Consider the following 15701-nt stretch of genomic DNA (forward strand, 5'->3'; position numbering starts at 1 on the left):
AGGACCCCAAAGAACTGTTGTATAGTGGGTCATATCTAGGAATATTTGTTGTATTATAAATAAGACCAAGATATTGAAACATGTTTATTTATTCATTTAACACAATAATAATTGACTTATCACATGTTAGTATACCATATTTTTCATACGAAAAAAATTAGTGAGAAGAGTGTCATTATTTTACATTTTTGTAAATTTTTTTATCTGCTTTAATGGAAGATGGGTAGATTCTCACATTTCTTTCATTGTATCTATTGGGATATGTTGTTTTAGATGAAGTAAATAAAGAAAATCAAGCTCCACACAGATGGGGGTATGGTAATAATCTTTTCACGTAATTGTTGCCCAGTCTTAATGCTGAATAACCGGTTTATCTGCCAGGGTTCCTATCACCTGAAAAATGGGGTTCTGTGGAAAAACCCAGCTAGTTCAAGTCGTAACTCAAGCAGTCACACCACTGCTGTTCCCTGAGACATCATGGTTTGATAAACAGTGCAAGAACTTTTATGCGACACCTAGTTTGCCACACACAATTTCTGAAAGGTGCTCAAGGGTGTCATTTAATAAAAATTAGTAATTTGTGCGCTGCATCAGACTCCCCTTAAGTGAGTAAGTGAACTGGCTTCACTCGGTTGTTACCACCGCACAGAGCCTGCTGCCACTGCCAAGCTTAGTGCAGAGGCAACACCACTCTTACCCGCGCTGCTTCTGTTCCATTGCTGGAAATTCACACAGAGGCAAAAAGCAAATAATGTTTCAGTGTTGTTATAAAAAGTTTTAACCTTGCGACCATGGGCACCGGAAAGAGTCTCGGGAACCCTGAAGAGGATGGCGAACCCCACTGTGAGATTCACTGAGCTCAGGCACGCTCCTGAACCAAAGGTGGGAATAAAGCAGTTTTGAGAATTAAATGAAATATTATTTAACAAGAAATAATGCATGTAAAGTACATAGTAGCATGCCTAGGATATAGCAAGTGTTTATGAAATGTTAGCTATTAATCGATCTCTATTGGGAGGGTAGAGCTATCATTTATAACAGCATAATGACAATCTTTCATTTTTCTCCCCGAACCCATGCCTCCAGTATGTCTCCAGTTCCGTTCCCTGCTCCGTCAGTCTCCTGCAGCCTTTCAGTGCTCAGCCAATATCTACTCCCCCACAAGCCCCATGGACCTGACCTCTGTCCTGCCTTCAGGCCATCCCTTCCTTCCCTTCTATTCCTGTGGCTGTGGCTTGGCTTTGTGGAAAGAAACTGCTGTGAAAGGCAGTTCTGGCTATTGGTATTTGACCTGTTTGAGACTCAGTTTACTAATCTGTAAGTGGGATTAATAGTCTACACACACACACACACACACACACACACACACACACACGAGGGCTGACAATCAAATTTGTGAACTTGTTGCAACAATGTTGCTAACCTTTTGTGATATTAGAGGGATTGTTCATTATGAATTTGTGCCAACTGGACAAACAGGTAACCAAGTTTACTATTTGGAAGTGCTGAAAAGGCTGCGTGAAAAAGTTACACGGCCTGAACTTTTCGCCAACAATTCATGGTTCTTGCATCACGACTGCACCAGCTCACACAGCACTGTCTGTGAGTGAGTTTTTAGCCAATAAACAAATATCTGTATTGGAACACCCTCCCTACTCACCTGATCTGGCCCCCAGTGACTTCTTTCCTTACCCGAAGATAAAGGAAATACTGAAAGGAAGACATTTTGATGACATTCAGGACATGAAGGGTAATACAATGACAGCTCTGATGGCCATTCCAGAAAAAGAGTTCCAAAATTGCTTTGAAGGATGGACTAGGCGCTGGTGTCAGTGCATAGCTTCCCAAGGGGAGTACTTCGAAGGTGACCATAGTGATATTCAGCAATGAGGTATGTAGCACTTTCTCTAGGATGAGTTCATAAATTTAACTGTCAGACCTTGTGTGTATGTGTGTGTGTGTGTGTGTGTGTTTGTGTACGAAGGGTGCCAAAAAAAGTATACACATTTTAAGAAAGGAAAAACCTATTAAAATTGTAATACTCAATAACAAAAGATGAATACAAGTCACGTTTGACGTCTGCAATTATAAGAGGCGCTTAAAGTGGTTACGATTCGTGTCCAGACACTTCTGATTACGGCGAACTACTGCTTGAGCAACGCTGACCAAAGTGTCCACTTGTACACATTTGTTTGGCACCTCCGGTATAAATTACACACACACACACACACACACACATTTTTTGAGGTTAAATGAGATAATATATTTGAAAGCACCTGGCAGAGCGCCTCGTTATATCATGAGTTTAGCATTTCTTTCCCTTTCTCCTTTTCTCATAGTTTTCCTTTTTTTTTTTTTTTAAAGTCTTTCTTCCTTTCCTTCCCCTCCCTAATCTATCTAGAACGTTACCACGGAATTTTTTTTCTCACAGCCCAGCTGGTTCATTAAATCAGTGCCCTGCACCCAGGAACGGCTGGCTATTCCTTACGCGCTGGCCTCTCTGACGGGGTTGCAGACTTAGGACGCAGACAGTTCTGTAGGGGAGACTTGTCCTCGCCTGCCGACACGTCTTTCCCATCTGTCCACTGCCCTTACTGCCACAGTCAACGGAGGGTCCGTCTCCTTTGGGTGGCACTCCAGGTCCTCCTTGGAGTGGCCCGGACTGGGCCAAACTGCACCCATCAGTCTGTGAAGTCACAGCCCCCCCAGCTTACTTCCATGTCACTGCCACCTGTTCCCTCTGTGGTGTGGGAGTGCCCTTCCCCCTCTCCGCTCCTCTTTCTGCCCACTGCCTGTCTGTTCCTTCACTCCCAGTTCAACTGGCTCGTGTGGGAGGCCTTCTCCAGTCCCCTAGGGGATGTGTTGCAGTTCTCTCACACTTCCTTCAGGTGCTTCTTAGGGGACCTGGCGTGTGCTACAGAGTCTCATGGCTAGTTCGGTACGTCCGGGTTCTCTCAACTACTCTGATCTCCCCAGGAAAATGCATTTCTCTTCCCAACCTCTGCAGGTCATGTGAGGGCCTCCCACCTGCAGTGACTCTCTGACATGTTTGTTGATGGATAAATGAAAAACGTTTACTCATTTTGTTGAGCTTGTGAACCAGGAGCCTACATCTGAGAGCAGCTGTTGTAAAACGAGCAACTACTTACTAGCACCAGCACCAGAAGGACCAACACATTTCTGTAGGCTGCCAAACGGCCATGGCCCACACCGTCTGCCCTTAGTAACAGTCCAGGGAAGACACTTCCTGTTGCTCCTGTTGATACACGTGTTAGAAGCGATTCTAACAGGAATCTACTGAGAACAGGAGGACATGTGATTCTAGAACAAAACAGCCAAGTGGATAATCTACTTCTGATCAGAAGATTCTAGAAGATAGCTCATTTTTGTAGGAAAACCGCTGTACCACTCTGCGTCTTCCAAAGAACAGAAAGTTGCATGGCAACAGCTTTGCAGTTTTGGGCTTAGCCTGGGCGCTGGCCTCTGTTGTATTTCCTGGATCTTGGTTCAGGGCTGTGTCTGTACAAATCCTGGGGTTAAGCTTCTTTGTATAAAATCTTGGTGGAAAGTCTGGCTGGACAGAATGGGTCTCACCTATAATTTGTGAACAGCTCTGGAAGCAGAGACAAGCCCCTCTAGGGCACTGGGAGACCACCGTATTTCTGTCATCAGAGCTCTTCTTGAGCCCTGCTGCAGGGGGAGGCTGCAGCCACTGATGAAGGTGTTTGCTGGGTCTGTTTTCTTCCTGCCTCACTCTTCTCCCCTAGCGGGAAAAGGTTCTCTTGCTTCCCTAAAGGTTAGAGCATCAGGTGCAGTGACTGGCTGCTCTCCCATGGCCAGGTATGCACTGATTCTGGGGGTGTGGGGCACGGTTAGCAGAAGGTTAAATGTGGGCCTGATGATCCCAGTGACCTTTGTCCTAGAGACTCAGTCTTAGACATTCTAGTTCAGACCATCGGCCTGATTCTAGGTTTGGAAAGTAATTGCTAAGGACACTCATAATTCACAAGGACATACTTGTGTGCCAAGGGCACCCTGAAGCCCTATGAGGGATCCTGAGGGAATGGGGAGTTGGAACCTGTCCCTTGGTCTTTGCTGGTATAGAACTGGATGCCCAGGAGGCTTCTCACGAGGCACAGGAGAGGCAGCAGGCTGGGAAGGGCAGGCGGGGTGGACAGCCGCTGGGGCCACCGCATTGCACTCCCCACCCTCACCCTCCTTGGGGCTGATGGCTTTGTGTGTGCTGTATCTCTGCCTGGGGCGCCTTTCCTCTTTTTCTCAGCCCAGGACCCTCCTATTTCTCCCTAAGACCCTGCATAAAAGCCCTGTTCTGCCTTTCTGACAGATTCCCATGGCCATAATAGATTTTGTCTTTCCCTCTGTAAGTTCCAAATTGTTTCTACCTACCTGTGCTATAGCATTTATCATGTGGCAGTAAAATTACTTATGGACATCATTGCCTCCTTAACGGGACTGTGAGTCCTGTCGCCCAGTGCTCCGTTTTATGCTTCTTTGCATCTGCCCCAGAGCCTACAAAGGGCAGGCCAGGCATGTCTTAGCGTCCTCACAAGCACCTTCCATTCCAGGAAACTCTCGACTTGCGGTAGGGAGTGAGAACTCCCAGCAAGTCCATTTATCATAGGACTGGAGTAAGTGAAAGGTAATCCTTTTTAAAATGTGAGTTATGGAGCTTTGTAATGTGCCATTTGTCTATGTCTGTGTGGAGAGGAAGACGCCAGGGCAAGTTTATTACTTACACAGAGTGCACTGGGTGTTGTCCTTAAGGCCCCCTTCCCCAGCCCTTGTATAGCACACAGTCATACTCTGACCCGATGAATTTTGATGAAAACATTGATTAAGCACCCAGAGTTGCTTGTTACCAAACGTGGAAGAGGTATTTAAACACATACTTGGCAAGCAAGGTGTTTAATTATTAGGCTTCTGTGTCTCTTTATACCCACCTCGCTTTAATGTTTAATATCTAATATATGTGAGGCATATTTTCTTGGAAGAAAGCTAAACAGCTTTCGGAAATTGGAAATCTTCTAGAACAGGCAGGTAAGTTTTAGAAGGATAAAGGGGATCAATACAGTCAAACCACAAATTTGAAAAGCCTCACTAAAAAAATGAAAGGAAGGATTCTTATATTTCGTTTCCCTCCCCTACAAATGGTATTGACATGTAGCCACAGACCTTGGCTGAACGGGACAAATGGCATGATTTGCATTCACGCAAAATGGATAACACACACCTTATTTTGTTCCCAGTTTTAAGGAGTCAATATAAACCAGAGAGAGAAAACCCATTGTCTCCATCTTCCTCTTTTTAAAACACTTGCAGCAGCTGCTGTATAGACAAACCTGTCCTCGTGTGTCTGAGGTGACTCCCCCTCATGGCATTCATGTTTATAAGGCTCACGAGAACAAACATTTGTTTAGTACTTGCTTCTCTAGCTCCCGGAGCCTCACTTGCCTTCCTAGGGCACTGGGCCTCCTTTGGTGTTTAGTAAGTGGGCAAAAGCTGCATGTCCACGTGGCAGATACCGGTATTCACAGAGTGCTTAGCGCAATCCCAGGCACATGGTAGGCATCTAAAACATATGACCGAGTATGAAAGGAAAACATGGACAGGACCTCAGGAGGTCGTGGTCTAACCACAGGTAGGCGATGGGCCTTTGGTCCGTCTACTTCCCAAGACAGAAATGAGTCAAGGCTTGGGGGAGACACAGGGAGTGCGGACGCATTAGAGAGCTTTGTCGTCCTTCCTTTGTAATTGCTTTCCCCTTCAGTCCACTACACAACTTAAGGGGGCCAGTCCTGGGCCAGGGACACCACTCTTCCTGGAGGGAGGGAGCCCCTGGCGGGTCCCACGGTTTCCACATGTCACTTCCCCTGCATTCCGATTTAATTAATTTTTATAAGTAGTTTTGAACGACACCCTTCCTCTTGCATTATGGTGAACGCCTAAAATTACATTTATAGGGAATTACATTCACTCAAACTTATATTAAAAGCCAAATTCCAGGCTGAAGCTATTGGCCAAATGCCATTAAAAATGGATATTAAATAAATTAGCTGATTCAAAACAGCTTCATCAAAGTAGAACACTGGTACCAACAGTATTAAGAGTTGAATTACTGATTTATTTTTAATAGCAGGTGGTACAATAACAGGGAGGAAAAGTGACTTCCTTTCCCTTCTCCTGTCCTCCCATCACTTTGGGGGTCAGAAGGGGACTAGTGACCTAGGGCTGGAGATCCTGGAAAGAGAGGTGATGGCATCAGAATGGAGGGTGGGGCCTAAGTAAGGGAGAGGGAGAAGTGGAGACTAGTGGCCGGAGGGAGCAGAGGTCAGACGCCTGCCTAGTCCTCGCGGTGAAGCGGCCACCTCTCGGCTCACCGCGGGCCAGACGGGCGCTGCCGCTGCCGGCCGCCAGGGGGCGCGGGCGAAGCCGGCGGAGGGAGGAGGGAAACGCGGAGAGGGGTCAGCCGGGCGGCAGGGGCGGCGGCGGCGGCGGCAGCGCAGGTCCGCTCCCCGCGCGTCTTCGTCCCCGCGTCCAGGCAGGGCGCTCAGCCCCGCCGCCAGCATGCAGCCGCCCGCCCGCCGCCGCGCGCTCCCGGCACTGCTCCCGCTCCTCACCTGCTCGCTGGGTAAGTAGCCGGCGGCCGGGCGCGCATCGGCGGGGCGCGGGCGATCAGCCTGCCCCCGGACCCCCGCGCCCGCAGCAGCGCCCCCTCGTGGCGCCCGGTGGACCCGGCTTTCGGCCCCGGGCCACGCCGCCCCTGCCCCAGTCGGCTCCCGGATCCCCGCCGCCGCCGGCCCGCCTTGTCTTCCCGCCGCCTTCCGCCCCGCGCTGGCTGTCGGCCGAGCGGCGAGCCCGAGGCGTCACCCCCCACAGGAAGCGCGAGTAAACGTGCGACTGCAAGAAACTTTGGAACGAGGGACGCGGGCCCGCCCCCTGCCTGTCGCCCGCGCGCCCCGCACCGCCCGCGGGGCCCAGGGATGGCGCCCCGGCTCCGCTGGCCCCTCGGGCTCCCTGCGGGGGCCGACTGTCGTGCCCTGACCCCCGAGGCGGCGAGGCTGTGATGGTGCCAACTTGGCGTCAGCACCCCCACTACGGATTCCTGGACGGGGAAGGGAAGAGCCGTGCCGCCGGACCTCGGCGTGTGCGGCGCTGCGGAAGCCTCGCCGAATCCTGGCTGGGTCTTTGGGGGGAATGAGACACTCCTGGGAACCGCTGCCATACTATGCTGCCCCTTCTCTCTTGTCTTCCATTCTCATAAGAGCATTTTCTCCCGTTTATCATAAAATGTGATAAAAGTTTTTTTTAAAAAATCATTGTAATTAACTGTCATGATGAGATTTGTTCAAGTTAGAAAGCTTCGGTAAAAATGATTCCTGATTTTCAGTGCCCTCAGGGTTAATGTCGTCTAACCTAGACTTGTGCCTTTCCAGCCTAAGGCAGGAATTTCAGGTTTTTAGGAACGGCAGAATGGTGCATCTTAGGGAGAGACGTGGTGGTGCCGCACGTCGCTGTTTGCTAGCCCACCAGAACCTTTTCTGCCCGTTTTTCTTTGGATTTAAGCTCTCCTAATAAGGACCTCATTTGCGAACCCCTGGTATTTCTATAGGTGCTCAGTAAAGTGTGGGAAAATCAAGTGAGATTAATTGGTAATTAATTGTTCATACGCATGATTAAGTAAGCAACAATGTAATTAAAAGTGTGCCGGCATCTTGGGCAGAGAAGGCTGTAAGGGACGGTGGGGAGCCCCTGAATTTGGCGGAGATCTGTTTTACTGGGAGGAAGTGCCCTGCTTGGGGGCGGTCTTGGGAGAAGGGAGGGGTGGGGGTGATGGACGAGGTGACTGCTACCTGCATCTGTTGGCTTGCTGCCTGGAAGTTTTGTACCTCACCAAACCCGGTGGGTGGTGGCTGAAATTGGCATTCTATTTATAGCCCTGCACTTTATAATGCTGTCCTGGGGATGTAATGTTGGTACATAATATAGTCAACATAAGGGCTGAAATGCCCGTTTGTATATTGCTCTGTGTACCTGTTTTTTACCACCCTTGAGGGAATATCTGCGTTGTCCAAACTTGGTAATATATTAAAGGGACACTCAGAATGAACTAAAATGTCAACACATTTTTAGAGATGTTGCTCAGCATTGTGAAGTCAGATAAGCACAATAAAATAAGACATAAAACCTATGAAAAGTTCCCTGAGATATGTGACTTTATGAAATGGCTTTCATGGGTTGGTACAGGTAGGAAGTTGTAGTCTTCAAGGTCTGAAATACATCATGAGTTCATTTTATTGAACTCTGCTTTGATATGGGGAGGGGGCACCAGGATGTAAAAAGTTGGGGTACCCACTCTACAAATCTTGAAATCAAGATTCTTGGAATCTAGCCGAAACATGGAATATGATAGGAGTTCTGAGGCATGTGAACACTCCTGGTAGTTTAAATATACCTTAAATATTCCCTTAGAAGTTTAGTTGGCCTGGCTGTGTATATTTTATTGTACCCACACAAACTATAGCGTTTTCAGTAGAGAAAAGTCAATATAGAAAATTTATTTTAAAGCCATATGATTATGCAGATAAAATTCACTGCAACTTCAGTTCTAAAGTTCGGTGCCAGTTCTAGAGTCAGAAGATGTATTCACGCTGCTAGGCCAGTCACTGTGCAGTTTCTAGTTGTTTCTCATATAAAATGAGAGGCATAGACTAGATCAAATATTGGAATTTTGCCATTGCTTAGTTTTAACATACCGATTCTATTGTAGCAGAGACTGCTGTCTGCCTACACGATAACTCTTAGTTCCTTCTTTTCCTGACTAGAAAGCCTTTTCGATAATCAGGACTGTTACGGACTGAAATTGGTACATTGAAGTCTTAAGTCTCCAATGTGACCGTATTTGGAGATGGGCCTGTAGGCAGGTAATTAAGGTTACAAAGTTGTAAGGGTGGGGCCCTAATCCATTAGGACTCCTGTCCTTATAGGAAGAGACCCCAGGGGTGCCTGTAGGCAGACCACAGGCCATGTGAGGCACAGTGAGCATGTTGTCACCGCAGCCAAGCAGAGAGGTCTCAGCAGAGGCCTCTGTTGGCACCTTGATCTTGGGCTTCCAGCCTCCAGAACTGAGAGATACATTTCTGTTGTTTATACCGTCCAGTCTATGATTTCTGTTACGGCAGCTCTAGCAGACTAATAATACAGGGGCTGAGGGGAAGGGTGGAGGAATGGTAGTGGTGGTGGCAGTGTGTCCAGTGACAAAACATTTCTCAGTGTCCCTTGCAAGACAGTGAGCTCTCCGTAGAGATTTTGGGGGGGGTCTTCTTAAAGCTTCTTAAAGGTGGCTGACCCAAATAGGCTGCAGGCCTTTTTTTGGCCTTTGTTTCATCCTTCTTTCCATGGTCGATTATGCAAATCTGATCGCCGTAGCCATGGTGGCCAGCTTGTGACCATGAGGTGACTTTGAAGACGAGAGCCAGCGGAAAGGATAGCAACCACCAGTGGATCGGTGCCGGGTGGATAGGAGCACCCCGCTAGTCCAGGATCGCCTATTTCCAGACACGTATTGCCTGGAATTAGAAATGAACCTGTGCTTTGTTTAAGTCAGTTGTTTGGGTTTTCTATTAACATAGCCAAACCTAATCCTAATTGACACATCTGTGAAATTTATTTGAACCAATGGTAAAATAACACATACTAACTTTTCTCTTTTTTATACCCGTTTTTGCTCTGTATGGGTCAAGATTGTATGCCTTAGCACCCGCCAAAATGAAGGATGGTTTTCATTCTGAGCCAGCTCTTGCTCAGATGTGTTTTGCTGTAGTGAACCAGACATTTCAGGATACCAAGAGTCAGGCCTAACTCCAGGTTTTTTTTTAAATTTTTGATTTTTAGATCCTCCTTTTACTGCTTAGGCAGTACTCAGATTACTGGCATAGATTTTAACCATCTGGGTGGACTCTTTGTCATCCAGGACCCCCAGGTTGGCTTGGCCCCCTTGGTCATGGACTTGACCCAACAGAGTTTGCCTGTAGCCAGTGGGCAATACCCTGTTTCAGAGCTCTGTTCGCTAAGCCACTCCCAGAGAAACCCTATTCAGTGTAGCTGCTGATTTGAACTACTAGTAAAGGTTAACAGTTTAAAAATGGTTAAAAGTTTCTTTCATTTATTTAAAAAGTGTTGAGTATCTGCTGTGTGTCAGGCATTGGGATATTGCAGGAAGAGACTGATCTGGTTCCCCTCCAGCCTGTGGAGCTTGCCGTCGGGAAGGGAAGGTGACAGTAAGCACATAGGACACCGGAAACTATATGCAGCTGTGCTGGTGCTGCTGCAGGGCAGGGCAGGGCAGGGCAGGAGTTCACGGTGCTGTGAGAGAACACGTGGCAGGGAGATGTGTGGCCTTTGCCTGGAGTCGGGAGCTGCGGTTCTTAACAGGCAGCGATCTTGCCCTCTGGGGAATGTTTGTCCTTGTCCAGAGACATTTTGGGTGTCATAGCAGGTGGTTTGGCCGGGGTGGTGCTGAACATTCTGCAATGCAGGATACCCCTTCCCCACAAGAATCTCCCAAGAATCAATGACCTGGTCCAAAGTGTCACATGTGCCACTGAGAAACCTTGGATTAAGAAAGCTTCCTAGAGGAAGTGACACCAGAGATCAGACCTGGAGGGGAAACAGATGCCTTGTGGGGGTGGGGGAGGGGAAGCTTGGTGCTGGAGGACTGGAGTGAGAAGGGACAGCACTGGAGAGATTGAGAGGGGCTGGCAGCACCCGTAGGGAACCGGTTATGCAGGGTCCTGGAGACCAGCGTGAGGGTTTTGACTTTGTCCTTAGAGCAGAGGGAAGCTGTTGAAGGACTGTCATAGGAAAGTGACACGATTTGGCTTCCCTTGTAAGAATCTCGCTCTGGCTGCCCTGTAGAATTAGAGGATTAGAGGGGGCCAATGTGAAGGCTGCTAGAGTCACTACGTGAGAGATGATGAAGAATCTCTGACAGGGTGACTGATTGGTACAGCGGTACAGGGACACCCACCTAGAGAAAGGGTGGGGGCAAGGAGGAGTCAGAGGCTTCTGTCCTGAGCTGTGGTGGACCGTGTTGCTGTTTACTGGTATAGGCACTAATGGAGAAAAACTGGATTTAACCAAAAAAAAAAATGTATTAGACTTAAATATATATAACGTAAAATTTATCACTGTGATCATTTTTAAGTGGATAGTTTTGTGGCATGAAGCACCCAGATGTTTTTCTAAAATTTACTTTAATTTTATAGGGGAAGGTGAGGATGATGAGCTCAGTTTGGACAAGTTGAGATTGGGGTGCATCAGGTGTCCAGGTGCCATATCAGGTGGGCAGTGAGATCTGTGGGTCTCGAGCTCAGAGAAGAGGTCAGCTCGAGAGAGACTTGGGGGCATATTGAGTAGGTTTTTTTCTTTAGAAAGCCTTGATTGGTAGAATAAATTCATTTAAGTCTTTATTCAAAATGTATGTGTAACAAAGATTTGATAGAGGTTGGGGAAGAAAATCTTTATCTGTACAACATAAAGCTGCAGGTTTAGGGGAAAAATGCATGAAAGTATATCAAATAAGATCTGGATGTATCTCAAATGTAGCAATGCCGTTTTCTCCTAGGGCTGTGACTGATTTTCTCTCCTAAAAGAATATTTTATGATCTGTAAAGGTGATATGTTTTCGTTTACATCATTGCTTCCTGTGAGAAGCTCAAGGTTCTTTATACATCACGCTGAATTTATCTTCTCCAGGGCCTTGAGGGTGGAGATGCAGGAGCTTGCTTTTCCTTTATGAGATGCAGGGAGGAAAGGAAGGTAATAAACGGCTTAGGTCTGTTGTGACAATAGCCCCGTTCAGTGACAATAGCCCCGTTCAGTCCCCTTGAGGGCCTGTCCAGCTGTGCCTGCCAGTGTGTTTTGGCCTTTTGCATACATGGGCATCACCTCAGTGTCTTAAAGAGGCCCCTGGAAGGTCCCCCCTTTAAAATGCAGATTCCTGGATTCCAGCTCTAGATTTTTCTGATTCAGAAGGTCCCAGATGAGACCTGTCGGTTTGCATTTGTAATGAGGCCTGGGTGAGTTGTGCGTGCTGGCAGGCCACCCAGGCCCAGGTGTAAACCAGGACTATTACTGGATGACTTTCATGCACCTCTGTAGAATGGAAAGAGAAGATTGCCGGTGGCTTTGTCTTGAAAATGATGTTAGGGCTGTTCTGGAGAGAGCAGAGTGCGGAATTGAGGCCTCATGGTCAGCCGTCAGCTGTTTTGTCTCCTTGGGAAAGGAACCGGGAACCCCAGCATTCAAACTAAGGAGTCTTCCTCTGGTTCCAGCATCATCTGACAGATTTTCAAATGCTACCAGAGGGACTGTGTGGGGGGCATGGGTCTCAGAAACTGGGGAGTGGGTTGTGAGAGCAAAGGTTTTTGGACAGGAAAGTTCCTACAGGCGTTAGAATGTGGCAGACTGGGCGCCACGGACCTAGCAGCACTGGCAGGGGTGCATTTCAGACCCACGTTTTGTATTTCACAAATAAGACACCCGGAAGTGAAGCATACGTTTTATTTCTCTAAGTTAGCCTGACAGCTAACGGTGCAGTAGTACTCCGGCAACGCGAAGGAACTGACAAGTCGCTGAATTCCTCGTTTCCATGTTTGTGCTCCAGGACCTCTGCAGTGTGTTCCGGAGGAGGCTGTGTCCAGGGTCTCTGTGTCCCATACCTGTGACTCAGTGCGCGGGACATGCTTGCCAGGGAGCTGTTTTGAACCTTTGTCCCCAGACTCTGAGTTGGAAGTTTCTTCTTTTCATAGCCTGAGGGGTATGGGGTTCTCACATCACTTGTTTAAATGAGATATGACTCAAAGAAGCAAAGGATCTTTTCCTTCTTAAAATATATGGTTATTTCGGTCATTTCCTATTTGTATCCCCTCCCCTCTCCAATTCACTGTCCCTGTAAATATGTAAATATGGCACATACACTATATTGGTCCTGGCAAACGTGGTTACCAAGTGAAGACGTGTCTGTATGCCAAACTCCAATTCCCGTTGACTTCTTTGATAAAACAGGAAATACGTTTCAGATGGAGCAAGGTCAAGTCTGGGTAGGTAGTAGGTTCAAACCAGGAGGCACGTTACATGTGTTTGCTCACTGCCCTACTTGGGTGGGAGGCCAGGCCTCCTTTCATTCCTTCTCTCAGCCAGTGGATCACGTTGTAAGTGTGGCAGAACCCATGGAGCGGGGATAGGGGACCCTCATTTGACCAGCTCTCTACCTGCCCTGGTAGCAGCATTGGGTTGGCATTTTCCCTGGTGCAGCATGTCCGCTCCCTGAGAGCTTGCTGTTGGCACCTGAGCGAAAGGCTCTGTGGCGTTTCCTGTAGGCCAGACCCTGTCCCGACCTGCACACGTATCGACTTACTTGATTCCTGTTTGATCCCCCATTACAAGGAGAGAGGCAGAGGCTCCTGAAGGCCACGTCACCGGCCCCACATGGCTTAGCTGCTAAGCAGCTGGGCCTGCACTGCCTCCCTCCTACGTGGCGTGAGTCTGTACTCTGAGCAGTGAGCTCGGCAGGCAGGCGGGGCCCAGTCACTGTGGTGTGGTGTCTTCCCACTGCACCGTGAGCTTTAGGGGAGAGCGTTCCCTAAAGAAGACCCCACCTGCAGACCAGGCTGCTGCTGGACATTTCCACACGCATGTCCTGAGGCATCTCAGGGTGTTGGAAACCAAACTGAGTTTTCCCACACACCTGCTCACACACCTGGCTTTATTCTCTAGCTTGTGATGGCAGCCCAGCCTGCCCAGTGCCGCCCACCCGAACCCGGAACCATGGAACCACCTGCACCCCTCTCACTCACCAACATCTGGCCTCTCCCTTCCCCGCCCCGCAGATGTCTCAAAGCCCGTCCATTCTGCCTCTAGTACCTCCAACACAAGCTCCTGCTCAGGCCCCCGCTGTGCCCAGGCAGGGCCTCACCTTCATTCCTTCCCATATCTCTCATTGCCTGGCTCCCTACTCCCTGAGCTTCCTACAATGGCTTGTTTGTGCCTTTTTCTGTCCTTGCACACTCCACCCCACTTGCTGTCTCTAAAAACTTCTATAAAGCACGCATTCAACATGGCACTCCCCTTCTTAAACGCTGCAAAAAGCTTTCATGGCACTCAGAATAAAACCATCTCTCTAATACCAAACCCTTTCATGACATGGCCCCTGCCATCTCTAACCTCATGTCTACCTCCAGTCACTCCTCCCTCAGGTGCTCAGGCCCCAGTCACTCCCCTCCCTCAGGTCCTCAGGCCCCAGTCACTCCCCTCCCTCAGGTCCTCAGGCCCCAGTCACTCCCCTCCCTCAGGTCCTCAGGCCCCAGTCACTCTCCTCCCTCAGGTCCTCAGGCCCCAGTCACTCCCCTCCCTCAGGTGCTCAGGCCCCAGTCACTCCTCCCTCAGGTGCTCAGGCCCCAGTCACTCCCCTCCCTCAGGTGCTCAGGCCCCAGTCACTCCCCTCCCTCAGGTGCTCAGGCCCCAGTCACTAGTCACTCCCTTCCCTCATGTGCTCAGGCCCCAGTCACTCCTCCCTCAGGTCCTCAGGCCCCAGTCACTCCTCCCTCAGGTGCTCAGGCCCCAGTTACTCCCCTCCCTCAGGTCCTCAGGCCCCAGTCATTCCCCTCCCTCAGGTGTCCTTATTCCGGGCAGGTTGGACTGTCTGTGGTGCTTGGATGCAGAGGTCTGGGCATAAGCCAGTTTCCAGGCCTCCTTGGTCTTGTACTTGGAGTCTCTGCTGCCTGGAATTTACTTCCTTAAGCTCACTGCTTCCCTGTCTGGAAGCCTCCCCTTCCCTCTGATGCCCTACCTGGGTGAGGTGCCCTGTGTCCTCTCCCAGGTGCTCCCTTAGTGACTGGTGTCAGGATTCATATCAGAGCAAGCACATCTAAGCTGGGTGTTGACTGGGGGACTTGTGTTGGACATCCCGGGGGAGCAGCTCATCGGGTCCATTCCTGGCTCTCAGCATCATGCGTGGCTCAGGTGCACATGGCCACTCTCGGAGCTTCTGTTGAACAGGTGAAACTGAATTCATAATGAAATGCAAAGCGCTGCTGTCCGTGAGAGAACTTAGGGAGTGCCAGGCCCTGTCCAGGGACAGCACACATGCCAAGCCATTCCATCCTCAGCCAAGGACGGTGCTGTTCTGTCCCCAGCCTAGGGCTAGTTACAGGGTCCCCCATCCTGTTGCAGGGGCGATGGAGCTGCTCTCCAGCGTGTCCACACCCGTGGGGCTGGTGGGTGTGAGGACAGGCTCCCTCAGTCCTTGTTTCTGCCCCCCCTGCCCATGGATTATCTGCATAGCAGGTACCTGGAACCAAATAAATTGCCTGGGCTGTGCATCCTGGAGCTGAAGGCCCCCTCCAGAGGTCCTGGAATGAAACCTGGGAAACTTCAGGGAGCCCAGCCACTGGGGCAGAGTTGTGCTTATATGTTTTATAAGTAGGTCACAGGAAAGGAAGTCAAGTCCCAAAGGCTCCTACCTCCCACTGTGTGTCAGAGGAAAGAGTATGTGGCCCTGAGCCCTGGGGGGCACCAGCTGCCACATCTGGGGGTGCGCTGTGAGCCTGTCCTGATGGCAGAGCTGGGCACGCGGTTTTGTCCCCCCGCCCCCACGAGGGTCGGGCACACCAGCAAGGCCG

The 15701-nt window shown here is 49.4% G+C and overlaps 1 protein-coding gene across 2 annotated transcripts in view; it reads left to right on the plus strand.

The window, feature by feature from the left end:
- The first annotated feature begins 6236 nt into the window (after positions 1–6236).
- Positions 6237–15701, plus strand: part of B3GLCT (beta 3-glucosyltransferase) — an 89283-nt gene continuing 79818 nt past the window's right edge. Inside the window, exon 1 of one of the 2 annotated variants that reach the window (XM_033104554.1) lies at positions 6237–6649. In XM_033104554.1, the coding sequence (XP_032960445.1) occupies positions 6586–6649 (64 nt within the window). In that variant the 5' untranslated portion in view covers positions 6237–6585. The remainder of the gene's footprint in view (positions 6650–15701) is intronic. The other variant, XM_033104553.1, reaches the window with a different exon arrangement.

The sequence above is a fragment of the Rhinolophus ferrumequinum genome, chromosome 4 (genome assembly GCF_004115265.2).
Source record: "Rhinolophus ferrumequinum isolate MPI-CBG mRhiFer1 chromosome 4, mRhiFer1_v1.p, whole genome shotgun sequence".
NCBI classification, from domain to species: Eukaryota; Metazoa; Chordata; class Mammalia; order Chiroptera; family Rhinolophidae; genus Rhinolophus; species Rhinolophus ferrumequinum.